Source organism: Prinia subflava, chromosome 5 (assembly GCF_021018805.1).
Source record: "Prinia subflava isolate CZ2003 ecotype Zambia chromosome 5, Cam_Psub_1.2, whole genome shotgun sequence".
NCBI lineage: Eukaryota > Metazoa > Chordata > Aves > Passeriformes > Cisticolidae > Prinia > Prinia subflava.
In genome coordinates, this window is record NC_086251.1 from 40,440,365 (window position 1) to 40,461,461 (window position 21,097).

Here is a 21,097-nt window from a genome sequence, read left to right on the forward strand (position 1 = left end):
AGCATTTTTAAAATATTTTATTTATTATACAAACTATTTACAAAATCAGCTACTACAACCACAGGCTTCCAAATTTTGGCTGAACTCTGCCAGAAATTCGCCAGAGGGAAGTAGGATTTGACCTGTATCATCCACAGCTCCTGGTTTCTATAAACATGCAACATGGCCTGCAGGGCCAGGCTGAAGCCAGCCCCCCTGCACCTCAAAGCAGCTTCAGGAAACACAGAACCTGTCTAAGATGGTATCAGGGTCCTAAGGATTTCTACAGAAGAGCCTCTGTTAAGTGGCAATAAATAAGGAGTAAAAAAGGAAAGTAATGAGCCTCTGCCAGAAGTAACATACAGCATAGGTGACCAGAGCACATCCCCACTGCCAGCACTAAGGGCAGCATTAAATGTGGCTGTACTGGGAAAGGGTGTAAAGCTAGAGATAAGTTTAGAAATATTGCAGTGGAACTCAGGAACATGGGGGCAGCCTAGGGGCCTGTGCAAACAGAAGGGTTGGGTTTAGTTTACTAGGAGTACCCATCCCAGTTCTGACTGCACTTGTGTTAAGAAGGAAGTCCTTGGCATCTTCACAGCTGCTGGGAAGTGTTGGGTGCTGCCTGCAATGAAATGAGAAGCATTTAGGAGCTCTTTCCAGTAGAAGTCCACTCAGTGGTCAGTTACTTCATCTTCAGAATAAAAAAAGGCCAGCTCAAGAGAAGAAGGGAGAAGATTCCTGAGGGAGATGTCACTGTCAGAGCTGGCCCACAGCTACAGGACTGAAAACATCCTCAACCAGGTGAGGCTACAGTATGGAAAAAACACCAAGCTACACCTCCCAACAAACTGGAGCTGAGCTGAGCACCACCACCTCCTCTCAGTCCCTGGAGAAAGCACTGAAGCAGTGGCATAGTAAACACAGGAGCTGTAACTCTACTGGCCACAGAAGCCACCTGCAGTATAAATAAAATGGTACCATACTCTCCACCCAAAGAAGGTCAGAACCTTGCAGAATGCAGCCTGCACTAAAAAAGGGAGAACAGCCACTACTAATGTGATCTGTCAGAGCGCAACAGTGGCAGCTATCAAGCTGGCAGCCTCGCAGCACCTCAGTGCCAGTGAGGGAATGAATTCACAAGGCAAAGAAATCCCCCTGAGTAGTCTCAATGTTCAGCTGACTGCTTTTTGGCACCAAAATGGCTTATTTTTTTTCTGTACAGAAATAACACACTCAGCCCAAGAATGACTAAGATGCTGCCTTTAAAAACATTTTATAGATGGAGAATATTTCCCTCAAATTCCCAGTCAATTCAACTAAGCTATATTTGAAAAGCACACAGTTAACTTAAAATATCTATACTGTGCTCAAGTCTGACTGGATCAGCCTGAGGACAGCAGCAGGGGACTGAAGAGGATGATGTGACATTTTATCCAATACAGTGTTCTAAAATTAGCTCAGGGATGCCAGTCTGAGAATCCATTCTGGAAGAAATCCAACAATTCCATAATCCAAAATCTTACATTGCAGGTAGTAGCAATGCATTTCTCCCACTTTGACTCCTGCATGGCTTTGACTTACTTGTAGACTGCAGAAAGCAAAGATCTTGAATTTTGCTTCACTGCAGAACTCAGTGATTCCCAGATTCCCCTTCCCTTTACTTTCCAGGGAAGGGCTGAATGGATTGCCAACTACAATAGACCCAAATCATAAGCTTACTTCTCATTCTGGTCTATCCACTCCTTTCCCCACAAGCCAGACAATGGTGGATGCCAGCTGTAGAGTGACCACGTAAGTGAAATTCTAGTTAACGTTTTGTGCTGGAAAGCTAACAGCACTGAATGGAACACGTGGAAAGGAAAGATGAAGAAAGCTAGTAAGAAGGTTGGAAGGGCAGAAATTGAGCTGCTCTCCAGGCACCAGAAACTCCCTGGACACTCTGCCTGAAATGCAGTAGAGAAAGAGAAGCCTCAGGCTGCTGAATGAGAGAGGTAGAAGCCAAGATCCTGTGGGATGCTGGGGTGGAGGTACCATGTTCTGCCCAGTACCATCATCCCAACAGCAAATGCAAGCACAGTGCACTCTGTAGCTGCTTTTTGACCTGTCACTGGTACCACATAACATACATACCCTGAAGGTGAATGTGGGATAGGCATTGGTGCTCAGCATTGAAGGATCACACTCATGCCCATACTCTCTCTCCTGAGGAAGGGATAAGAAGGCAAGGGCATGGAATAGCTTCCTGTGCAACATCAACTGTCAGAAACATTCAATGGAGGAGAAATTCCTCTTCCAGTTCGTTTGCAGAGGCTAATTACCAGCCACTGCTGGAGAAGGGCGCTTCTGCTGCTGGACCCCGGCGGAGGTAGTACAGGATCACTGTCAGGGCCAGCACTTGTGCTCCAATTAGATTGTTTTCCTCTTTGGGTTACTCCTTCCAGTGGATACTGCCCATTTTTTCTCTGTGGCACAGGCAACAACAGCATCCAGAGCAAGATGGAGAAGGAGAACCAGAAACCTTTCTGGGTCAGGTGCTGAAAAGATGGACAACTCTATTCTCCTCTCGAGTCATAGTGAGATATCAGGGAGCATCACTGGGGGAGTTGAGCCAAGGTAAAGGAAGTTACTAAGACTTCCTATGAGCCAAGGCTTCCAGCAGAGCTCCATGCTGGTCTTCCCTCTTCCTCCTAGAGAACTACAGGAAAGGCAGCTCAGCAGATCTCCTGCACCTCAATGTAACTTCTGCTTATGAACTTCATCTTCCCACAGAAGGATGGGTATACAGGGTGCATAGAAATCAAGTGCAATATCTCCTTGACAAATGCACCAGTCCTTTTGCTTTTTCACATTGAACCAAAGGGAGAATGAGGAAAAGGGAAAAGATGAGCTCTTGATGACATATTTGGGATACAGAAAGGCCACATGACATCTTCTGGATGACAAATTCCTTTACATGGAGTCTTTGCTTCGCCTCCACTGCCCAAGTGAAGGGAAGGAGAACAAGCAGAGGACTGAACCTGGGTCTTGCCCCAAAGAGCCGAGAGGCTAAATGGTCTCCTGGGAAGGGGAAATCACAGCATGCCAAATCCCTCACAGCCCTCGCTGATAGCTAGCTGCAGCATCTTGTGCACTTCTTCATAGGAGTCATAAGTAGGGAGGCACAGCTGGTTAAAACTGTAAAACAAAAGAAAAATTTCATTCAAACTAGGTCTGAGAGGGAACATCCCCATTAGCTGCCTTTAGATGCATTGACACAAGCATCACACACATTACACTGTTGGCCCATCACAACTAGCTAGTGTCATTCCCAAAAGCACAATGGAGAAAATCCTACCACCCCAAGATACTTGCCAAGTGTGGGCTGTTGGCAAAGTACTGTGAGTTGGAGCTGCAATGATCTGGAAAGATGGACAGAGTGCACCAAACCCTCCTGGTGGCAGCTGAGAGGAACCAGTAGTGAACTGCAAAAGTCTGGCCAGCTCTTCCTGTGTGAAACTGGAAACCACAGTCCAAAACCACCTCATGACCTGTTACAAACCAGGAAAGGTAAAGACAGGTCAGCCAAGGTAATCAAGCAAGTGTATTAGCAACTTGCAAGAATATCAGTCAATTGCCCTCACAAGCAAGTGTTCTATTAACAGTTAGAATTGATTTGTTTTACCAGGGTGACACATAGAGGCAAGTATTACATAGCTCCTAATCAGTTAAGAGATGTCCCACGCTACTATCTCCCACCAATCCTTTCCCTTGAAGCAGAAAGGCTGCTTCTGCTTCTCCACAGAGATTTTGTTTTTAGAAATACCTGCACAGGCAATAAGGCAGGTTTACAATGCAAAAAACATACTTTCTTCTTGCACTATGTTAATTTTTTTTTGTTTTTCACATCATCTGGTGCTTCTGCAGGCAAGTGGAACCATCCCAGTGTTTACAGATTAAAAATACAAGTTTCTATCTCTTTTCATCTGGGATGTCTTGGCAGCTTCCATTATTTTTCTAAACAAAGCTGCTACTATTCCCATACCCCTCCCACTGGGAAATGCAGAAAGGGATGAGAACCATTAGGGGTACAAATTTAGGCTACTACATCAGTAGTACCACAGCATTGAGCTCCAAACACTACATGTGGGCTGCAAGCATGTTTTTCAGGCATCTCTTAGAGATAAGTATATCACCATGAACATCTTCAGTAGCAGTAATTCCCACCAACTCCTCCTGACTCCCTGCTGAACTGCTCTTAATTAAAGCTTTGTTAGATTTTTTAAAAGAGAGCACTGTGGACAATTTTTACTTTCTGGTATCTGTTTAAGCATCACCTCTAGTCAGCCAGCTGAAGGGATCTCTCTAGGGGGCAGCATTATATCATAATGCATGCAGTCCTACCTGACCCCTGATTTTTCACTTAGTCCTTCTGAAAACCTAAATTCCAACCAATTCTGCTGTATTTGGGATAACTGGTTTTGACAAGTAGGAAGGAGAAACCCTTTCATTTACCTTCTCACGGAAGTGCCAAGAGCCGCCTACCACTACAGCATGTGCCTTGAAGTCACAGACACTGATATCTCCAGTACCGCACATGAGCAGCTGAAAGGCAAGAGACTGCAGTGAGAAAGTCAGGAGCCCAGGAAACAAGGCAACAGCTACTGTACAAATTGCAGATGTTTAAAGTGCTTCAAGAAGAAACATTTTGGCTTTTTCCCAGATCCAGAAAGCACTCAATTTGTCCGACAGGAAGGGAAGTAAAGATAGAGCTGCTTAGGAAGGCAGCGATTACCTCAAGCTCATTCTCATCAAAAATAGCCAGGAGGTTCTCAGGAACTAATTCATTAAGACCTGGAAGAGAAGAGAAGAGAAGAGAAGAGCAGCATGTGCTATGCCCTGGGACATAAAGGCAGAGAGGAGCAGGGAGCAGGTAGTATGTTACCTTTCAGGAAGTGATCCACCTCCTCTCTAACCTGATTCGCCAGCCTGTACTGTGCAAGCAGATTTAGATACAAAATTTTGTTTTCATTGGTCACAGGTACTTGAGCCCCTCCTGCCACCAGTTCTACCACCTGAAAACAGAACACTTGACCTGAGTGTGACCAGTAGCATTTCCCATAACTGAACTCCCAACCATAAAAAAACAAGAAAGGAGTTACTTCCAAGAGTAAGCTCAATTTTCTGGGACATAGCAGAGTTCTTGGTCCCCACTGCTGCAGGCAGTAGGGGTTAAACTATCCCACTTTCAGGAATGGTTTCCCTTACCTTCTCCAGCTGTCCTGTTTTGCTATACTTCTCTTCAGCGAAGACCAGATCCATCTCACTCACATCATTGTTCAGTATGAAGCACACTTTGGATTTATAGAATTCCGGATCATCCGTTTCAAAATACTGCATGAAAGAATAAGAAAGCAGGGACATAGAGGGAAGAACAAAAAAAAACCCCCCTTATATTGTTAGCCAGAATTCTGGGTCTGCTACTGCAACACTCAACGTTCCCCTAAATCAACACAGGCTTCAGACAGGGCTGGGAAGCTTTACCTTGTAATGCATACGAAGTCCTATGATCTGAGCCAGGAAGGATCGAGTGAAGCGAGCTCGAACCAGTTGTTTGTAAGCACCTCCCAGAGATGATTCATAGAGACACTTTCCTACTAGGCGGCCTGCAAATTCATATACTTTGAGCCGTAAATATGTGGGACGCCCCGGGTTTGGATGCACCTGCAAAGAAGAAATATGAAAAATGAAATATCCAAGTACCAGACTGACTAGCACAAATAGCAAATATGGGACCATTTCAGTCACTACATCTCTCAAGTTGGCCAAGGAGCTTTCGTGTAATATCCTCAAAGACAAGCAATAGAAATAAAATGCTTAAGCCTGCATAGGAAGAACATGAAATGTTTCACATGCACGGGCAAGAAGCTGTATGAGAGCAGAAATGGATTCTGAAATATTCAGATCCAACAAAACCACTAAACACTTTGATGTCATCTCTTCTTGCCCAAAAATCCAGCCTTCCCTGCTGACTTGCCACTCTCTAGTGCTCTTCCAGCCAGTTCTTTGACACTTCAATGTGTTAAGATCATTAAGCAAAGCTTTGAGAAAGGCATTGGAAGTGACTATGAAGGCAAGCTTAAGAATGAGTAAGGTAGCACACCATTTAACCATCAATGGTCACATTTCTGTGCATTCAGCACAGGAACTCAGACTCACCAAGGCCTGGTTGTTATCACTAAAGCGAGTGAACAGTTGATTGGTGGTATCAAATAATGCCTTACAAATGAGCTCAAACCATTCTCTGCGTGGACCTCCCCAGTCCAGAGCTACAAAATAAAACAAGCTTGGTCATACAAACTGGCCATCAGCTCAAGAGTTTCATGCATGCTGCTCAGTATTACCCAACACAAGAGTTCATCGCAATGAACAGCTCTGTAGCAACGTGGCAGTAAACAGGGACTGCAAAACTACAGGTTCTTCTCCCAAACACAGTCCTAGCTGGTTTTCTTGGGGTTTTTAGGGGTAGAGGGGCAGGATTTACATAAGGCTTCAGGTCCCTATGTGAAGCAGGCACAGAATAGCACTAGCAGGATAATTCACTAACATCTGTGAGAAAATCAAATGGCTGGAAAGCCACAAAAGAATGGACATACTACAAGAAACCTGAATTCCAGACTAAAACTATTCTGCCATCATTTCTTTTGCTTTCTCTGCATACATAGTCACAGGATAACTCACCTTCTTCATCCTGAAAAATCACTTCAAAGTTTTTGCTCCAGTCAGAAACAGAAAAATTTCGTGTTGCTTTAAAAGACTGAAAAATAGAAAAGAATAGCAGCAACCATTACTGCCTGGCACCCCATACCCAATATGCAGTCCTGTACATGTGAATGGGCAAATGCAAAACCCCAACAGTCTAGCACTCAAAAGTATAAAAGTGAAAATTAGAAAACACCTAAAGTCTAATTCTTTTTTGTCCAAAGACACAGAAGCCAGTTCCTCACATTTTCTATTATGAGACACATTACTCACATAAAATACAGCTCATCTTAAAAACCAGCGTGAGGTCTTAGCACAGAAATATCACTCTCAAAGCTGCAGTAAAGTATTGTTTGAAGTATTAAAATGCCTGTGGGAAGGAGCAATTTCTGTAAAGTACTTTCAGCCCACGAATTAGATTTAAAATAGGGATGTTTCAAAGAGCACCACAAAATAGCTTGACAAGAATTACTGAGTTCATACTTTCAGCAAGACACAATGCAAAAAAGTAATAAAATACCCCAAGTGTCTAAAATTTCCTATGCCCTGATTCTGGACTCCAAGTAAAGAAAATTTTAAAAGCTACATGGCAGTCTTCAGTCATACAGGTAGTTTTGGCTTAGTTTATTCTCAGACAGGTTAGAGCATCACGGTACTCACACCTCTGGGCTAAACACATTCATTGTGCCTATCAACACACTAGACTGTGTAACAGACTGTGCTAGTCAGTCTGGTACTTGGTCACTAGAGCTTATATTTATTTTTATTATTATTATTAGCATCATCATCATTATTACAGCACTGGATTTATTTTGTCTTACTAGACTGTAACAGTGCTCAAGTGCAGAAATTTCCAAAATAATAGGAAAAAGTAGTCATGGAAATACTGTTTAGAAATGAAGTAATTTTGTCCAAGCTATTAACTGAAACAATCTCATAAACACTGCAAGCCAGTACATGCAGAAAATATTCTGAAACACAGATTTACTGAGTATAAATCAAGGGAAATCCCAGCCACTCCTGTTTTCCTCAGAAATGTTCTCTCCACTCTTGCAACATTACTGTTGTGAGACACAGGTGGAAACACAAAGTCAGGATAAGTGCCTCCCCAGTATTATACTCCCAAGTATTCAGAATGTCACTTAAAAACTGTATTATCTGAATGACTGAGTCCTATCTTGGAAACACAACAGTACGGGTCAGAAATGGTGAAGATTTTACTAAGGGACTCTACAGAATATTTTATCATCACTCTGAACCACTACTAGTAGCTTGTTGATGCAAGAGTTTCATTGCATGCAGCTCAGGAACATCTGACTTGACAGCTTATCTTGCTGAATGGCTCTGTGCCAGAATAACAGTAGGCAAAGACTCAGGAGCTCTATGTTCTGCTCCCAAATCTAGTCTAGGTAGACAGTCTCTCTCCAGGCCTCAAGTTCCAATGTAAAGTAGGACAGAGCAACGTCAGCATATTTCCTGTTTTTACAGGCTATGAATCCCTTAACAGAATCACAGAATCATTCAAGTTGCAAAAGACCTCTAAGATCATAAGATTCTAACCTTTGACTGATCCCTACCTCATCAACTAGACCATGGCATTAAGTGCTACATCCAGACATTTATTGAACCCTTCCAAGGATGGTGACTCTACAACCTCTCTGAGCAGTCCTTTCCAATGTTTAACAACTCCTTCTCAAGCAGCCTGCTGGCATCTGCCTTGAAACAGAGGGACTAACCATTTTTAGCATGGCTTCCCTAGCACATTCCAGTTTGGATTTCTTTAGGCACTGAGAAGAATAAAAAGGACGGAGGAAGCACTGGCTAAAGTAAAATGGCTCATACACTCACCGACTCCAGCAGACAGTGGCGGCTGACCTTCAGCGTGACCTTCGAATGAGGTCTTTTCATATGCACCTGACGTAGCTCTCGCTGAAAGAAATTCACTTTGTCTTGGAAGGTTTCAGAGCCTCCTGAGAAGAGTGACAATTTGGGTGAGGCCCAAGGTGTCAACACCTCAAATATCTACAGAGCATTCTTAAGATTAACAGTACAGATCCGCTTTACAGCCCCAAAGTGCATTTACCACAGCAAGGTCTGGAAACAGAACTCTCAAGGTAGTTTTGCAATTAATCTTGCTGGTATTCATACTCACAGGTGCACTTTCAAAGAGCCTGACAGAGAAGCCAAGCTGTAAAGGAACAGCTGCTGTGATGAAGTACATTCACTGGAAGCATCAAAAGAAACAGAGCATGACACTCCAGGAACCAGAGTTCTCATCAGAAGTCATTCAGTGCTGGCAATCTTTATTCCCCAAGGAAACTAGCAGACTCAAGTACTAACTTCCTGACTACTGTACCCACCTCACTGTCCCTTTACCTATGTTTTTATGCAGAGAGCGAATGAAAGTGGCTGCCAAGATGTTCCTCTCCTTGCAGCTGAGCTCCACAGGGGGTTGGATCCCATCATCCACCACCAGTGTCAGTAATTTGTGCACAGGATCAGGACCAAGGTATGAAAACTAGCAGCAAAAAGATGCAAGAAAGGGTAAACCCATCATGCAGAAGGCACAGTATGTTCAGTAGACAGAACAACACCACCTGTGCTCTTAAGACTTTCTCTGCTCCCCCATGTGTATGCAATTAACAGCAAAACTATTTCAAGCATCAAGACTCCATTTAGGAGGCAGCTTTAAACTTCACACACAAGTCTGAGGGCTTCAATGGATACAATCACAGCATTATAGGAAGGTTATGATGAAAGTAACCAAGAAAAAATGCAAAGGAATCAAGATTTTTGCCTAGTACTGGGACAAAAGGCAGGAAAGAGTGATAAGACTGGCTCCTAGTCACAAATATTAACAAAACTTAGGCACTGAGAGGGAATTCCAGAGTTGAAATTCATGCCACATAGTGTTGTTCTGGGGGTGGAAGCCCTTCTCCCCAAAAGGAGAAAACAAAGACTGATTCATAAGGATGACAAGCCTAACAACACGAAAGTGGAGTTGACAGATACAGGGAAAGAGGCTCACCTTTGTGCCAGGACACACTCTAAAGGTGAAAAGGCGCCATGGAATGATCTTCAGGTAAAATTCTTTCACTGAGAATTGCTGAATAACCACAAGGAAAAGAAAACGTTAACTATCACACATCTGTTAAGGGTTGTCCCTGAAACACATGAGGCAGAAGAACAGATCCATAAGGCTAGACCTCCCTTCAATCCCAGGAACAGGTTTTTGTAGCATTTGATACAATACTTGGGAACCTTTAAAGCTCTCAGTTACAGAACTGTAAGCAACTTGTCAGTAAGACGTCACTGCATGCATTTATGACACATGGGGGACAGCATGACACAGATTTTATGGCAGTAAGCTATTGTGTTCAGTAGAACGTCACCAGTGGAATTGGAAAGTAATCTTAAGTACACTTGAGAAGGTGAATTCAGGACAAGATTGTAATGCACCGACAAAAACGTTTTGGTAAACATCACGCCGATGGACTACTCCTACTACTCCCTAATTTTCATGACCATTTCAAATGTGTTTTAAAAAGCACTTGCAATTGCTAAATCCATGAGATTTGCAGACATTTATTCTCAGTGTATTTCTGCCAGAACAAATTACTAACTGTGCAACTTCTGTCTTCTGGGGAGCAAGTTAAGATGAAATTTTAGCATCTTTAGACAAAAGAAAACCATTTCCTGCACAAACCTTTCCTAGCTGCAATGATCGGAAAAACTGACAATCAAAATTTGTCCACAAACAAGCCAAATATGAACAGCAACTCTTTAAAACAGCAGCATGGTAACAGTTTTCTACTGTTTCTATTTCTATACATAGAGACATCCAGGAATACGATTATGCAAGCCTAAGGATCATATTAACAGCTTTGGCACTCAAAGGAGCTTCAAACAGTACTCACTTCTGGTGATCTGTTTTACCAGGTAATGCAATAGAAAAGCGTATGGAGTCCAAGATAATACACCAAGGATGAAAGGATGCTGAGCTCACAAGGACATAGCCCTCAAAGTCAGTTCTTAGAGTCATGTACAGCACAGATTTAGAAATCTCTAGCAGCTCCCAGCTGCCTCTATCCTATAACTGTTTCACAGTCCTCTTTCTCCCCTTGGCAGGAAAGCAGTTTCTGGATTAGTCTTTCACTTTGGTATTTATCACTGCATTTTTCAGAATGCATTTGAGAGACAGATGAACAAAATGGATTTAAATTCATTATTAGATTTAGAAAAATTTTCTTTCTAGTTTCTGAATGCTTTTAGGCAATAATAATGGAAAATAGTTACTGTTAACAAATCCTTATTGTAAGAGAACCCTCAGTTTCTCTTGTTTCTTGTACTTATAAATGTACCCTTTGTTCTCTGACCATTTTTCCCTTTTTCTTTTCAGCAAAACATTCCAGAAACAGGACAAAGACATAAAATCTGAGAAGGTGAGAGTCTCTGAAGTTGAAATTTACAGGTATCAGAAACTGAGAATAGGAAGTACAGGTCTGACCTGAAAAAAGCAAAGGAAAGGCAAACAGAATATCTCTTGAACAATCAGCAAGAAAATTTCCAGCAGGATTTGGATCAGACCTAGAAAGATCCCAAAATCTAAAAACACAATCCTAAAACTTAATGTTTTAAAACACACTCCTAAAACTTCCAAGGCTCATTTTAACATTATTCTCAGTCAACAGCTCTATGTTTGCCACAAGACAACCTTTTTTTTTTTACCAAATCTGATGCACCTGAATCTGGAGCTAAGATACAGAGCACCAGGAAGCTCTTCAGTTTACAGTATACTTTAAACATGCACTTAAGTGTGGTGACTTTATGATATCTACCTTAGGTGACACATAGCAGTACACTTTTTTAGGCTTCTTCACTTTCTCAGGGGTCTGGCTGTCAGAAGGAGAATCTTCATCTTCATCATCAATTGCAGTAGAAGGACGGCGCTGGGAGGAGCTCAGGTGCATTGGTGGAAGTTGCCACTGACTGTTGGTGTAACTAGGAGCATCGTAAAGGTAAGCTTCAAAATAAATACTGACTCCTGAGGTGGACACATTGCGTTCCACAATGTTCTTTTCATTCTCTGAGGGAAATAGATAGGAAAGAGTTGTGTAAATCCTAATGGAGACAAGAATGAAAAAGAATGCACAGGCCACCACCAAATCAGTGACTTTGACTTTAAAGAAAAGGTTATACATCCAAAGGAAAACCTGGTCAAGTGGAACTTTGATCAAGAGAACCCAGGAGTGGGCTGAAAAGATTTCAAGATGGCAGTCTGTCTGTCAGTGACCGGCTGAAGAAAAAAGGCACAGAGAACCTCTCTCTCAGAGCACCAGCCTGAAGGCATAGCCATTTGACAGCCACACTGAAGTCTAGCTCACTCCTGAAGCATTGTAAATAAAAAACCCACACAGGTTACATGCAGTGTTCTTTCTCCATGTAACTTAAAATACAATACGTGACAGGGTCAGATGCCAACTACTAGCAAGCAGTAAAAATTGCCTAATTTCAGAGGTAAACCCCCTGAAATAAGGGGAAAAAACACTTGTTTTTATCTGCTGATGGATCAGAGAGTATCAGCCCCCAGAGATCTCCCCTGTTAGAAGCAAATTCATTTACCTTAGCATTTTTAAATGAATAGGCTTTCCTTTAGCAAGTAAGCCAGCCTGCAAGGGAGCCACAAATAGCTCTGCTACATGAGTGTGCAAAGCACATTATAAGAGGACACCTGGAGAATGAATACTCATTAGGTCTTGACTCACCACTTAGAACAATGATGTCAAAATCACCATTGCTTATGGGCTGGTTCTGGTAGGAGATACAGGCATGGAAACAGCCCCTAGAGTGCAAGGTGAGTCGGAAGAACACCTCGCAGGTCTGCCGATTGGACACCACAGACTTCTCAAACACCACATCAGAGCTCTCTTCTTCTTGAGGACCCAGCTAAACAGAAGACAAATTAATATAAGGAGCTCTCCAGCTCACCTGAAGTCAAGCAGCAAGGGGCAAGGTTGCACTCACCTCATGGATGGAGAGGCTGTAATTGTGCTCATCTATCAGGGACACAGAATTGCTGGTGGGATTGTCATACTCATCTCTGGGAGCTATCTGCAGAGTGTGCTGCTGCCCACAGGTCAGCACCAGTGTGGAGAAATGGCAGACAATTTTGGTTTTGGAGGGAACTACCATTCCTGAAGTAGACAACAATAATTTAGAATGAAACAAATTCCAAGGTGAAGCTACAAAAAGCAAAAGAAAAGCAACTAGGGGCACAATACCCTTGAAAATGGATCAAATCTAAACATATTTTATGCCTCTACATTAAAAAAGCAAAGTATCTGAGCACTGAAGTATATGGTGTAGTGCATAGCATGTGCCTTGGATCAGAGACTTAATACTAATAAAGCAAACTAAGTTACTAGTCCTCTAAAGAATACTTTTCCACAATTCTAACTTTCTGTTCAGGAATTTGCTCCCACTGTACATACAAAATATAAGCTAGCTGACACCTAAGAAAACCTGCAAATGCAGCTTACCAAACAAACTTTATTTGGGTTAAACCTGAGCTGCTTCTTTCTGAAGGAATATTTTAGCAAGCTTTGTACCTATTCACAAAGCAATGAATAGAAGTCCTTTCAATGAGATATACATGAAATATAAAAGATGCCAAGTGGGGTCAAAAAAACCGAAGTAGAAGCGAACAAATTTTAGATGGATAAAAAGGAAATGTTTTTACAGAAATGTGTAATCAAAGGTATCAACTGCTCCAGAACCTTACAAGAATAGAGCAGGGTATTCAGAAAAAGAAGAGGCAAATTATGACAGCATCTCCAACTCAGATACAAATAACTCAACACTTTCAACAAAAGGCACTCTCTGGCTACTAGATGGATTACGAAGAAGTTACTACAAAATGGAGAACGTGACAGAAGTGGATAGGGATTTTAAGTAGCACTAAGGACTTATTCTGTAAAGCAGTTTCTGTTTTGTTACGTACTGGTAGTCACAAGTATGTTTTACTCATGGGTCTATTGCTGGAATCTACATACAGCAGGAGGAAAATGGTGAAGGGTAACCCCTTCCCTGTCACCTACCTATTTTAGCTGGAAACACATTTAGCTAACGGCCTCCAATACCTCCAAATCTACTTTGAATCATTACAGGGCCACTTAGATCTTACCTGGCTGGAAAACCTTGTAGTAGGGGCTGTAGGCCACATTCAAGCCACCAAGTTTTACAGTGATTTCGTATCTCCCAGCCCTGCGCACAGTGAAAGCCACTTTCACCACATTGGAATTGGGCTCTTGAAGGACTTCCTGGGTTACAGGAATATCAATTGCTAACTCCACATGGCAGATGTGAACTCGCAGCCCCACAGGCCGGTGAGCAGGGAAGGGTTGCCCATTTTTATAGAATAACTGCATGGGAAACAGAGAAGTCCAGGTCAGCAAAAACATACAGCGCACAGAGGAAGAGAAAACAAGTTGCCTTAGGGATGGGCAAGTACCTCAGCTCAGAAAAGGAAAAATAATTAACAGACAGCTCTGTCACACAGACTGTGTTCTCCAAAATGAACAGGGACAAGTGGGCATTGAACAGCCCCATTCTCTTGTGCTGGGGTTCAAATGCATGCCCTGAAAAGAACATGCCTCTAGGCATTTCCCATCTGCACTTGTAGTGCAATATTACAGCAGAAACTATGGGAACCCCCAAGCAAAAGAAAAAAGTAAAGCCATACCCTTTCAGAGAAACAAGCAGATCTTGTTCATTTGTACATCTAAGCTCTGAAAAAACTCTTACCAATTTGTTACAGAAAACAGTGTGATGAAGATGCTGACCTAAGGAGCTGACCCAGTCTTTACTGCTAAGAAGCATCATAATGAAAACAACACATTAGATAAGATCATAGGCAGCTCAGTCACCGAAGTGAGCTCCAAGACAATTTCAGAAGGTAACATACCTCGACCACTAGTTCCTTACAAGGAAAGAACTACACCCTGAAACTATATATGCATGGCTCTTCAAGAGCCCACAGCTTGTTGGTTAGAGCCTGCCTACCATCTGCAATCAGCCTGCAGTCCAAAAAAAAGTTACTATTACTCCCTGTTTCTAAGTAAGGGATTGTGTGGGGCCTGAAGTAGTTTGCATCTTGACTGACATCAGGAGAAACTAGTGAATGCAAAGCTACCGTTGATGAATAAAGGGCTAAGCAAATGGAACACAAGCATGAAGTGGAAAGGCACATTGCTGGAGCTCATGAGTGTCAGCAAGGTGAAGGAAATAAATTTAAATATTAGGAATAGAACAAGTCCCTTTCCCCTCAGCTTTTTTCACTGCCTGCCCTGGAGTTACATCTCTTCACTCATCATAAAGCAGAAGGGTCTTCTTCACCTTCCCAAGAGCAATGGGTATGGCAACCTAGCTGAACCTTTCTTCTTATTTTGATAACCTCTTGGATGGGAAGGTGGCATAGAAAGATAGGCACATAAGCCCAGCAAAACCTGCTCAAACTTTCTCCACATAGCTCCTAACTCTCCATATTCACTCATCTTACGTCCCCTAGACTTGGCCTTTTGGGATTAGAGGGAAACAAGAGTCCTTGGCAGGCTTTTCCAGGTCTGACAGAATAACATTTTGCAGTCAGAGGGGAGTGGCCATGAAGCTTTACAGCTCTTGGGTTGGTAAAATGTCCATTCCCATACCCTCAACTTCAGCTGCACAACCAAAAGATAGCACCACGTTTGTTAAAGGCAAGGCTTAGCCTACTCGCTTCCCAGTAAAGGAAGCAGCAGCGAGGACAAGCCTGGTCTCCTCTGGCTCTTCAGAGGATTCTGAAGAGAAGGAGATTAGACTTTAAGAAGTGCAAACCTCAAATATACACTTACAGGTTTTGCAACATAGTAACAGAGCAGAAGGCATAAACAGATAGCTTGCCTGCTCCTCAGTTAGATCTGGCTTAGCCCCAATGAAAAAAAACATTTGAAGAGCCCACCCCTAACTCAGACCTCTTTTTCTGCCCACAAAGCTGCATGGAAACAAAAATATTGCCTTACATGCACTCGGAAGGCCATGCTATGGCCCACCTCATAGGGATCCTTCCAATCCCAGGAGATTTTGCAGGACCGGGGATCCAGGTAGTTGCCTCGCACGTAGTCATAAATAGTTCGCTCCCCTCGGCGTTCCCGGTCCTCATGCTGAAGGAAGCTGACTATACGTGCGGCAAGCTCAAAGAGGAACTTAATGGTGAAGAAGAAAGCTACAACAGATACTGTGATCCCACCTGCAGCAGGGAGAGAACAGAGGGTAGTTGCAGAAGCCAAGGCTGGGCTCTAAAATCCCCTCTGCATCAGCCAAAGATGCTTTTCTGTTAATGATGTTCTACTCAATTGCAAATTAGGTATTTAAGGCAGATGCTATTGTGTGAACATTTATGGTTTGTGTTATGATACAAGTAAGGTTAGAAAACATCAAGTCTCTTAAAACTCTGCAAATGACTGCAAACAAAGGAAATAGTTAAAGGTGGTAGAGAGTCTCAGGTAAGGCTTGTGGACATCCCAACACAGACATGGAATTCCCTTCAAGCTGCAAGTTAGAACTACAGAGATTCCTTTAAGGGAAACAGATAACCAGACAACTTCTGCACATCACATTATGGCTAGATTAAGAAGCATCACAGAGGCAGCTCCACTAGTTCTCAGAAGAAAAAGTAAGGGGATGGCCTAGGAATTAGGCCAATGCAAGGCCTTTAGGATCAAGAAGAATGGTAGAGGCAAGTCTGCTAGGTGGAGGGCACAGTGTGGGGTGACAGTAACTTCATGTTTGTTAGGTAAACTACGAACTAAAATTAAATCAAAGGCTTCCAAGAAACCCTTCTAAAGCCCATGGAGAGGTCGTCAAATACAGCGTCAGCCTTTCCTTCACTTACCAATAATGTAAAACATCAGGTCCCTTCGGTGAGACACACAGCCGAGGATCACAGCTGCATCTAGAATACAAAATAGGCCAAGTCCAGTCCAGTGACTTCCTCACACACATTGGCCTAAATTTAATCTATGGTTCCTCAAAAAAAAAAGCCTATTGCTCGCCTGTCTTCCTCTCCAAGGACATCCCTAAAGCATTATTCCATAAGATTGAAATATGTAAACAGCACAACATGCTACAATTAACAGTTCTCCCTCCATCACAGATTCCCACTCAGATTCAGGAATCTATAAGAAGAACAACATATCTTCCCTCTGAAAAGTGAGGGCAGGCTCTGGGTACTGCAGCAAGGAGCTATTTTTTGCAGGATCACCAACTTCAACAGTGGCTAAAGCCACTCACCACACTGTCACACCTACTTGCAAGCCATGAAGTTATCTTTTACCACTTCTAGGAAAACACATAACAGAGCTGCCAACAAAATGGACAGGAGCCGACCCTTAGCCAGTAACCTTGGAAGAAAAAGCTATGGAATAAAAGAGTTGCAGAAAAGACCATCCCCATTTGTTCTGAACAAACAAAATCCTTATAGAGCAGAGGTGAATCTATTTTTGTCCTGCAAGTCTACTACAGAACATACAAATGCAACTGGAAAAGAGTCCATTTATATTTTCCTTCTCAATTCTGCAAAGTGGAGCCTCTCTGCTGAAACTCCCACTGATCAACACAAAAGCTAAAACCTTCTGTTTGTACACCATTAAGTTTACAGCAATTTTAAGAGACAAGAATCTAAATTCAAATTTTCACTGAGGGGACTGCTAAACAAACATGTAGTAAAAATACCACACCCAGAACAACATGCTGTTTGGTTGATAAGACATAGCTGACAGATGGAACAAGAGCAGCAGCAAGGAATACGTGTGACAGTTAGACAAAGGATTTGGCATACAGTGATGCATACAATATAGCTCACCATGTCACCATTCAGTTAGTGAGAAGCTACATTGTGCAATCAAGCTGCCTTTTTTTTAAACAAATACAAAAGGGGAGTTATTCATCAGTCATCTCGACAGCAGCAATAATGAACATCAGCATGCAGAAAGCTTAAACGAGGTATTTCCCCCCAACAATAGTCATGACTTTTTAGCCCAGCAAAACCCTTTTGCTGGGCCTTGGCACATAGTCCAGCCCTCCAACCAAAGAGCAATCACATACCTTTACACAAGCGCCCATGCTCTAAAAGCCAAGAAAAGGGTACCCATTCTTCAGCATCCTTCCGCTTTGTGCCCAGATCTGGGACAAACATCAGCAAGAAGAGGCCATAGAGAAGATTATCACAGAAAGAGTAACTCTTGGAACTTGCATCACAGAATCACTGCTGCAAAATGAGGACTTGAGCACAGCAGTTTCTTCCTTTTTGTGGAAAAAGGGTTGTCCTGCAGTGCTGTTTCCTTTAGCCTGCAGTTTGTTAGTTTTCCTGGAAAAGTAAAAAAAGGAGAGAGAAATATTAGATGTCTACATTGTGGATAAATCTAGCAAGCAGAAACACATGAGAGGTGCAAGATGCAAGAGCATCACTAGACATCAGATCCACGAGAGGTGCTATAAAAGTACCACTGTTGATGAGGTGCAAAACTTCACCATATCCTCAACCTCTATCTGTCACAATCTCATTTCATTATACAACTCCCTGAAACTAGCACGTTCAAGACGGAACAAAACACATCCTTGCTTCCATAGGTTTCATGGAGCACCTAAGAACCTGCATGCTGTTCATAAAGGAGTATTAAGGATGAAAGCAAGAACTGATAGCCTAGAAGGAATACAGAGAGATTGTCTCAACAGCCAAGGACCAGGTTAGAAAAGCTAAAGCCCTGATAGAACTAAACCTCACCAGGGATATCAAGGGCACCATGAAAACCTTCTATAGGTACATTTGTGATAAAGAAAGACTAGGGAAAACATGTACCCTCTCCAGAAGGAAACAGGAGACATGGTTACCCGGGACAATGAGAAGGCTGAGGTACTCAACAACTTTTTTCCCTGAGTCTTCACCAGCGACTGCTCCAGCCACACCAACCAAGTCACAGAAGACAAATGCAGGGACTGAGAGAATAAAGAACTGCCCACTGTACTAGAAGATCAGAGCGATTTCTTACAAGGCCATGTAGTGATAGGATAAAAGGAAGGACTTCAAACCGAAAGAGGGTTGGTTTAGATTAGCTATAAGGAAGAGATTCTACAATATGGGTAGTGAGGAACCAGATCAGGTTGCCCAGAGAAGTTGTGGTTGCCCCATCCTTGGAAGTGTTTATGACCAAGCTACATGGGGCTTTGAACAACCTGGTCTAGTGGAAGGCATCCCTGTCCATGTCAGGGGAGTTGGAATTAAATGATCCTTAAGGTCCTTTCCAGGCCAAACCATTCTATAATCAGGTACCTCTTCAAGTCTTCATACCCAACAAAATGCTATATACTATTCTCATACCGATTTTGCCCAGATTTAAAGGGCTATTTGTAGTCAAGCCTCAAAATAAAAGAAAAAAGTTTTTCACAATTCTCGAACTATAAAGCAAACTAGATTTTGGGTTTGGTGCTGTTGTTTTAGGTATTCAGGAAATTGAGATCCTCATAAGGGATTTCAGATTCAGCAGCACTATCCACTAAATTACAGTTTACTGTCAGGATTGAGATAAAAAAAATTAAAATTTAACAGCAAGGATTGACACAGCCCACAAAAACCAGGACACATGCCAGAAGAAACACCACAGAGCCTACACAATCAGTATCTGCTCATTCAGAGCACAGATTACATAAAGGAGTGAGAATGAAAAGAACAGAGCCAGGCTCACCAAGGCAGCTGTCTGTTGAGATAGTCACTTCTTCTGGGGATGTGATGTGCTCTTCCTGCCTGCCATGCCACCACCTCAGCTGTCACTTCTTCCTTAGTCCCCCCTCCTCAGCCTTCCTCTTCAGATGGCTCTTATTTCCCTCCATGCCATTAATCATACAGATCTGGCTGCCTTTACACACTTCTACTAACCTTTCCAGTGCACATGAAAATCAGCCAGTAAACCTGTGCAGAGCTTTTTGGTTGCGCTGCAGAAACAGCCAGACTTTCACTGTCTTTTCCTCACCCACATCTCAAGGAAAGCCTTACCCACTCACCTATTTTCCTCCTTCCTCTACTTTTCCTCACTGCAACAGTGTTGCAGTCCCCAGGCCATAAATTCTCATTGTCCTCCTAGGTAAAGCATCAGCTTTCTAAACTCATAAATTTCTGTGTGTTAAGGTCCACAGACCTAGCAATTTCCTTTGTATTTCAGTTATTTCACAGTACATATCCAATGTGCTACAAATGACTGGTTGAAACTCTGCTCCAGCTTGGCCTGGCTGTGGAAGGCGAGTGACTGCTCCCCACACAGCTGGGGAATTTCACAGAAACTTATCAATATTAGGAATCTACAAGATCTCCCTCCAGCATCTCCCAGTACCAGTCTCTTCATGTCACAAAAACCCCACAACGCTGTCTCTGTGGGTTCATCTACTCAAGCTATTTCTGCTTCACTCCACAACTCCTTCCCTTCTGTGAGGCACACCGCAGATCACACAGCCTCAAACATAGATAAAGACAGACCCATCATTTAAACTTCAAGGGGTTTTAAGTCAATTGAAACCTGAATCTCTTGATTTGGTTTGCAGAATTTTTGAACTTGCTGGACACAGGGAATCTGTGTCTTAAGGAAAACTTAATATAATGAAGTTATATTAATTAATCAGCACAGCAACTTGTCATTTTATTATCCCTACACGATGTGGTAAGCAAGGCACCAACTTGGGTGGTCACCAGACATGAAATGGCTGTTATACAATCAACTTCCTTTTAGCTTACTCACTGACAGCAGCTTTAAGTGTACTCTTGCAGCTGGAACACATTGAGGTGAAGAACCTAGTTACAGGTAGGTGGTATCCAAGATATACTGCCACCCACTTAACAGAATGCAGATGTGAATTAAAATGGTATCTGTGCTAAGAACTGCTGGGTAACAATCTGGAAAATAAATTCTGAAAAGCGGCAATATAAGGTGCCATCATTGCTAGGCTGGGAAAAAAAGCGCTGAATTATCCAACAAGTCTTAGTAATCTTGATCGAAGGACAGAGCAAGCAATGGTCTCCTGCCACCTGCAGGGAAAATGGGGATTTGAAAGTTTCACCTTTGTTTAACTCAAGGAGAGGTACTGACATAATCACAGTAGACAGCCTGGAATCATAAAATAAACTGCATTAGTGCCATTGCTTCCTAAAGTTAGCAAGGAAAGGAAGTTCAGTAATGGGAAAACATTCGGTCTGTGTTACTGCCGCTGTTGAAGCCAGAGGAACACAGTGCAGAGCTCCATAAGGAAGCACAAGTGTAACACATACAAAAGGTATATATTACTGTAACATAGTAAT

At 42.6% G+C, this 21,097-nt stretch overlaps 1 protein-coding gene across 2 annotated transcripts in view; it reads right to left on the reverse strand.

The window, feature by feature from the left end:
* AREL1 (apoptosis resistant E3 ubiquitin protein ligase 1) overlaps positions 1-21,097 on the reverse strand; it is a 23,196-nt gene continuing 2,099 nt past the window's right edge. The window contains exons 2-21 of one of the 2 annotated variants that reach the window (XR_010080564.1): positions 17,860-18,121; positions 16,649-16,708; positions 15,777-16,003; positions 13,904-14,141; positions 12,745-12,914; positions 12,486-12,666; positions 11,559-11,806; positions 9,749-9,826; positions 9,097-9,238; positions 8,569-8,690; positions 6,700-6,775; positions 6,178-6,287; positions 5,503-5,682; positions 5,227-5,352; positions 4,904-5,033; positions 4,754-4,812; positions 4,474-4,563; positions 3,334-3,509; positions 2,113-3,156; positions 1-604 (exon numbers count right to left, since the gene is read on the reverse strand). Coding sequence is in view for 1 of the 2 variants with exons in the window: in XM_063398993.1 (XP_063255063.1) it covers positions 3,054-3,156; positions 3,334-3,509; positions 4,474-4,563; positions 4,754-4,812; positions 4,904-5,033; positions 5,227-5,352; positions 5,503-5,682; positions 6,178-6,287; positions 6,700-6,775; positions 8,569-8,690; positions 9,097-9,238; positions 9,749-9,826; positions 11,559-11,806; positions 12,486-12,666; positions 12,745-12,914; positions 13,904-14,141; positions 15,777-16,003; positions 16,649-16,708; positions 17,860-17,950 (2,607 nt within the window). In the remaining variant the exon portion in view is untranslated. Of the gene's footprint in view, positions 3,157-3,333; positions 3,510-4,473; positions 4,564-4,753; positions 4,813-4,903; positions 5,034-5,226; positions 5,353-5,502; positions 5,683-6,177; positions 6,288-6,699; positions 6,776-8,568; positions 8,691-9,096; positions 9,239-9,748; positions 9,827-11,558; positions 11,807-12,485; positions 12,667-12,744; positions 12,915-13,903; positions 14,142-15,776; positions 16,004-16,648; positions 16,709-17,859; positions 18,122-21,097 lie in introns of both variants that reach the window. The other variant, XM_063398993.1, reaches the window with a different exon arrangement.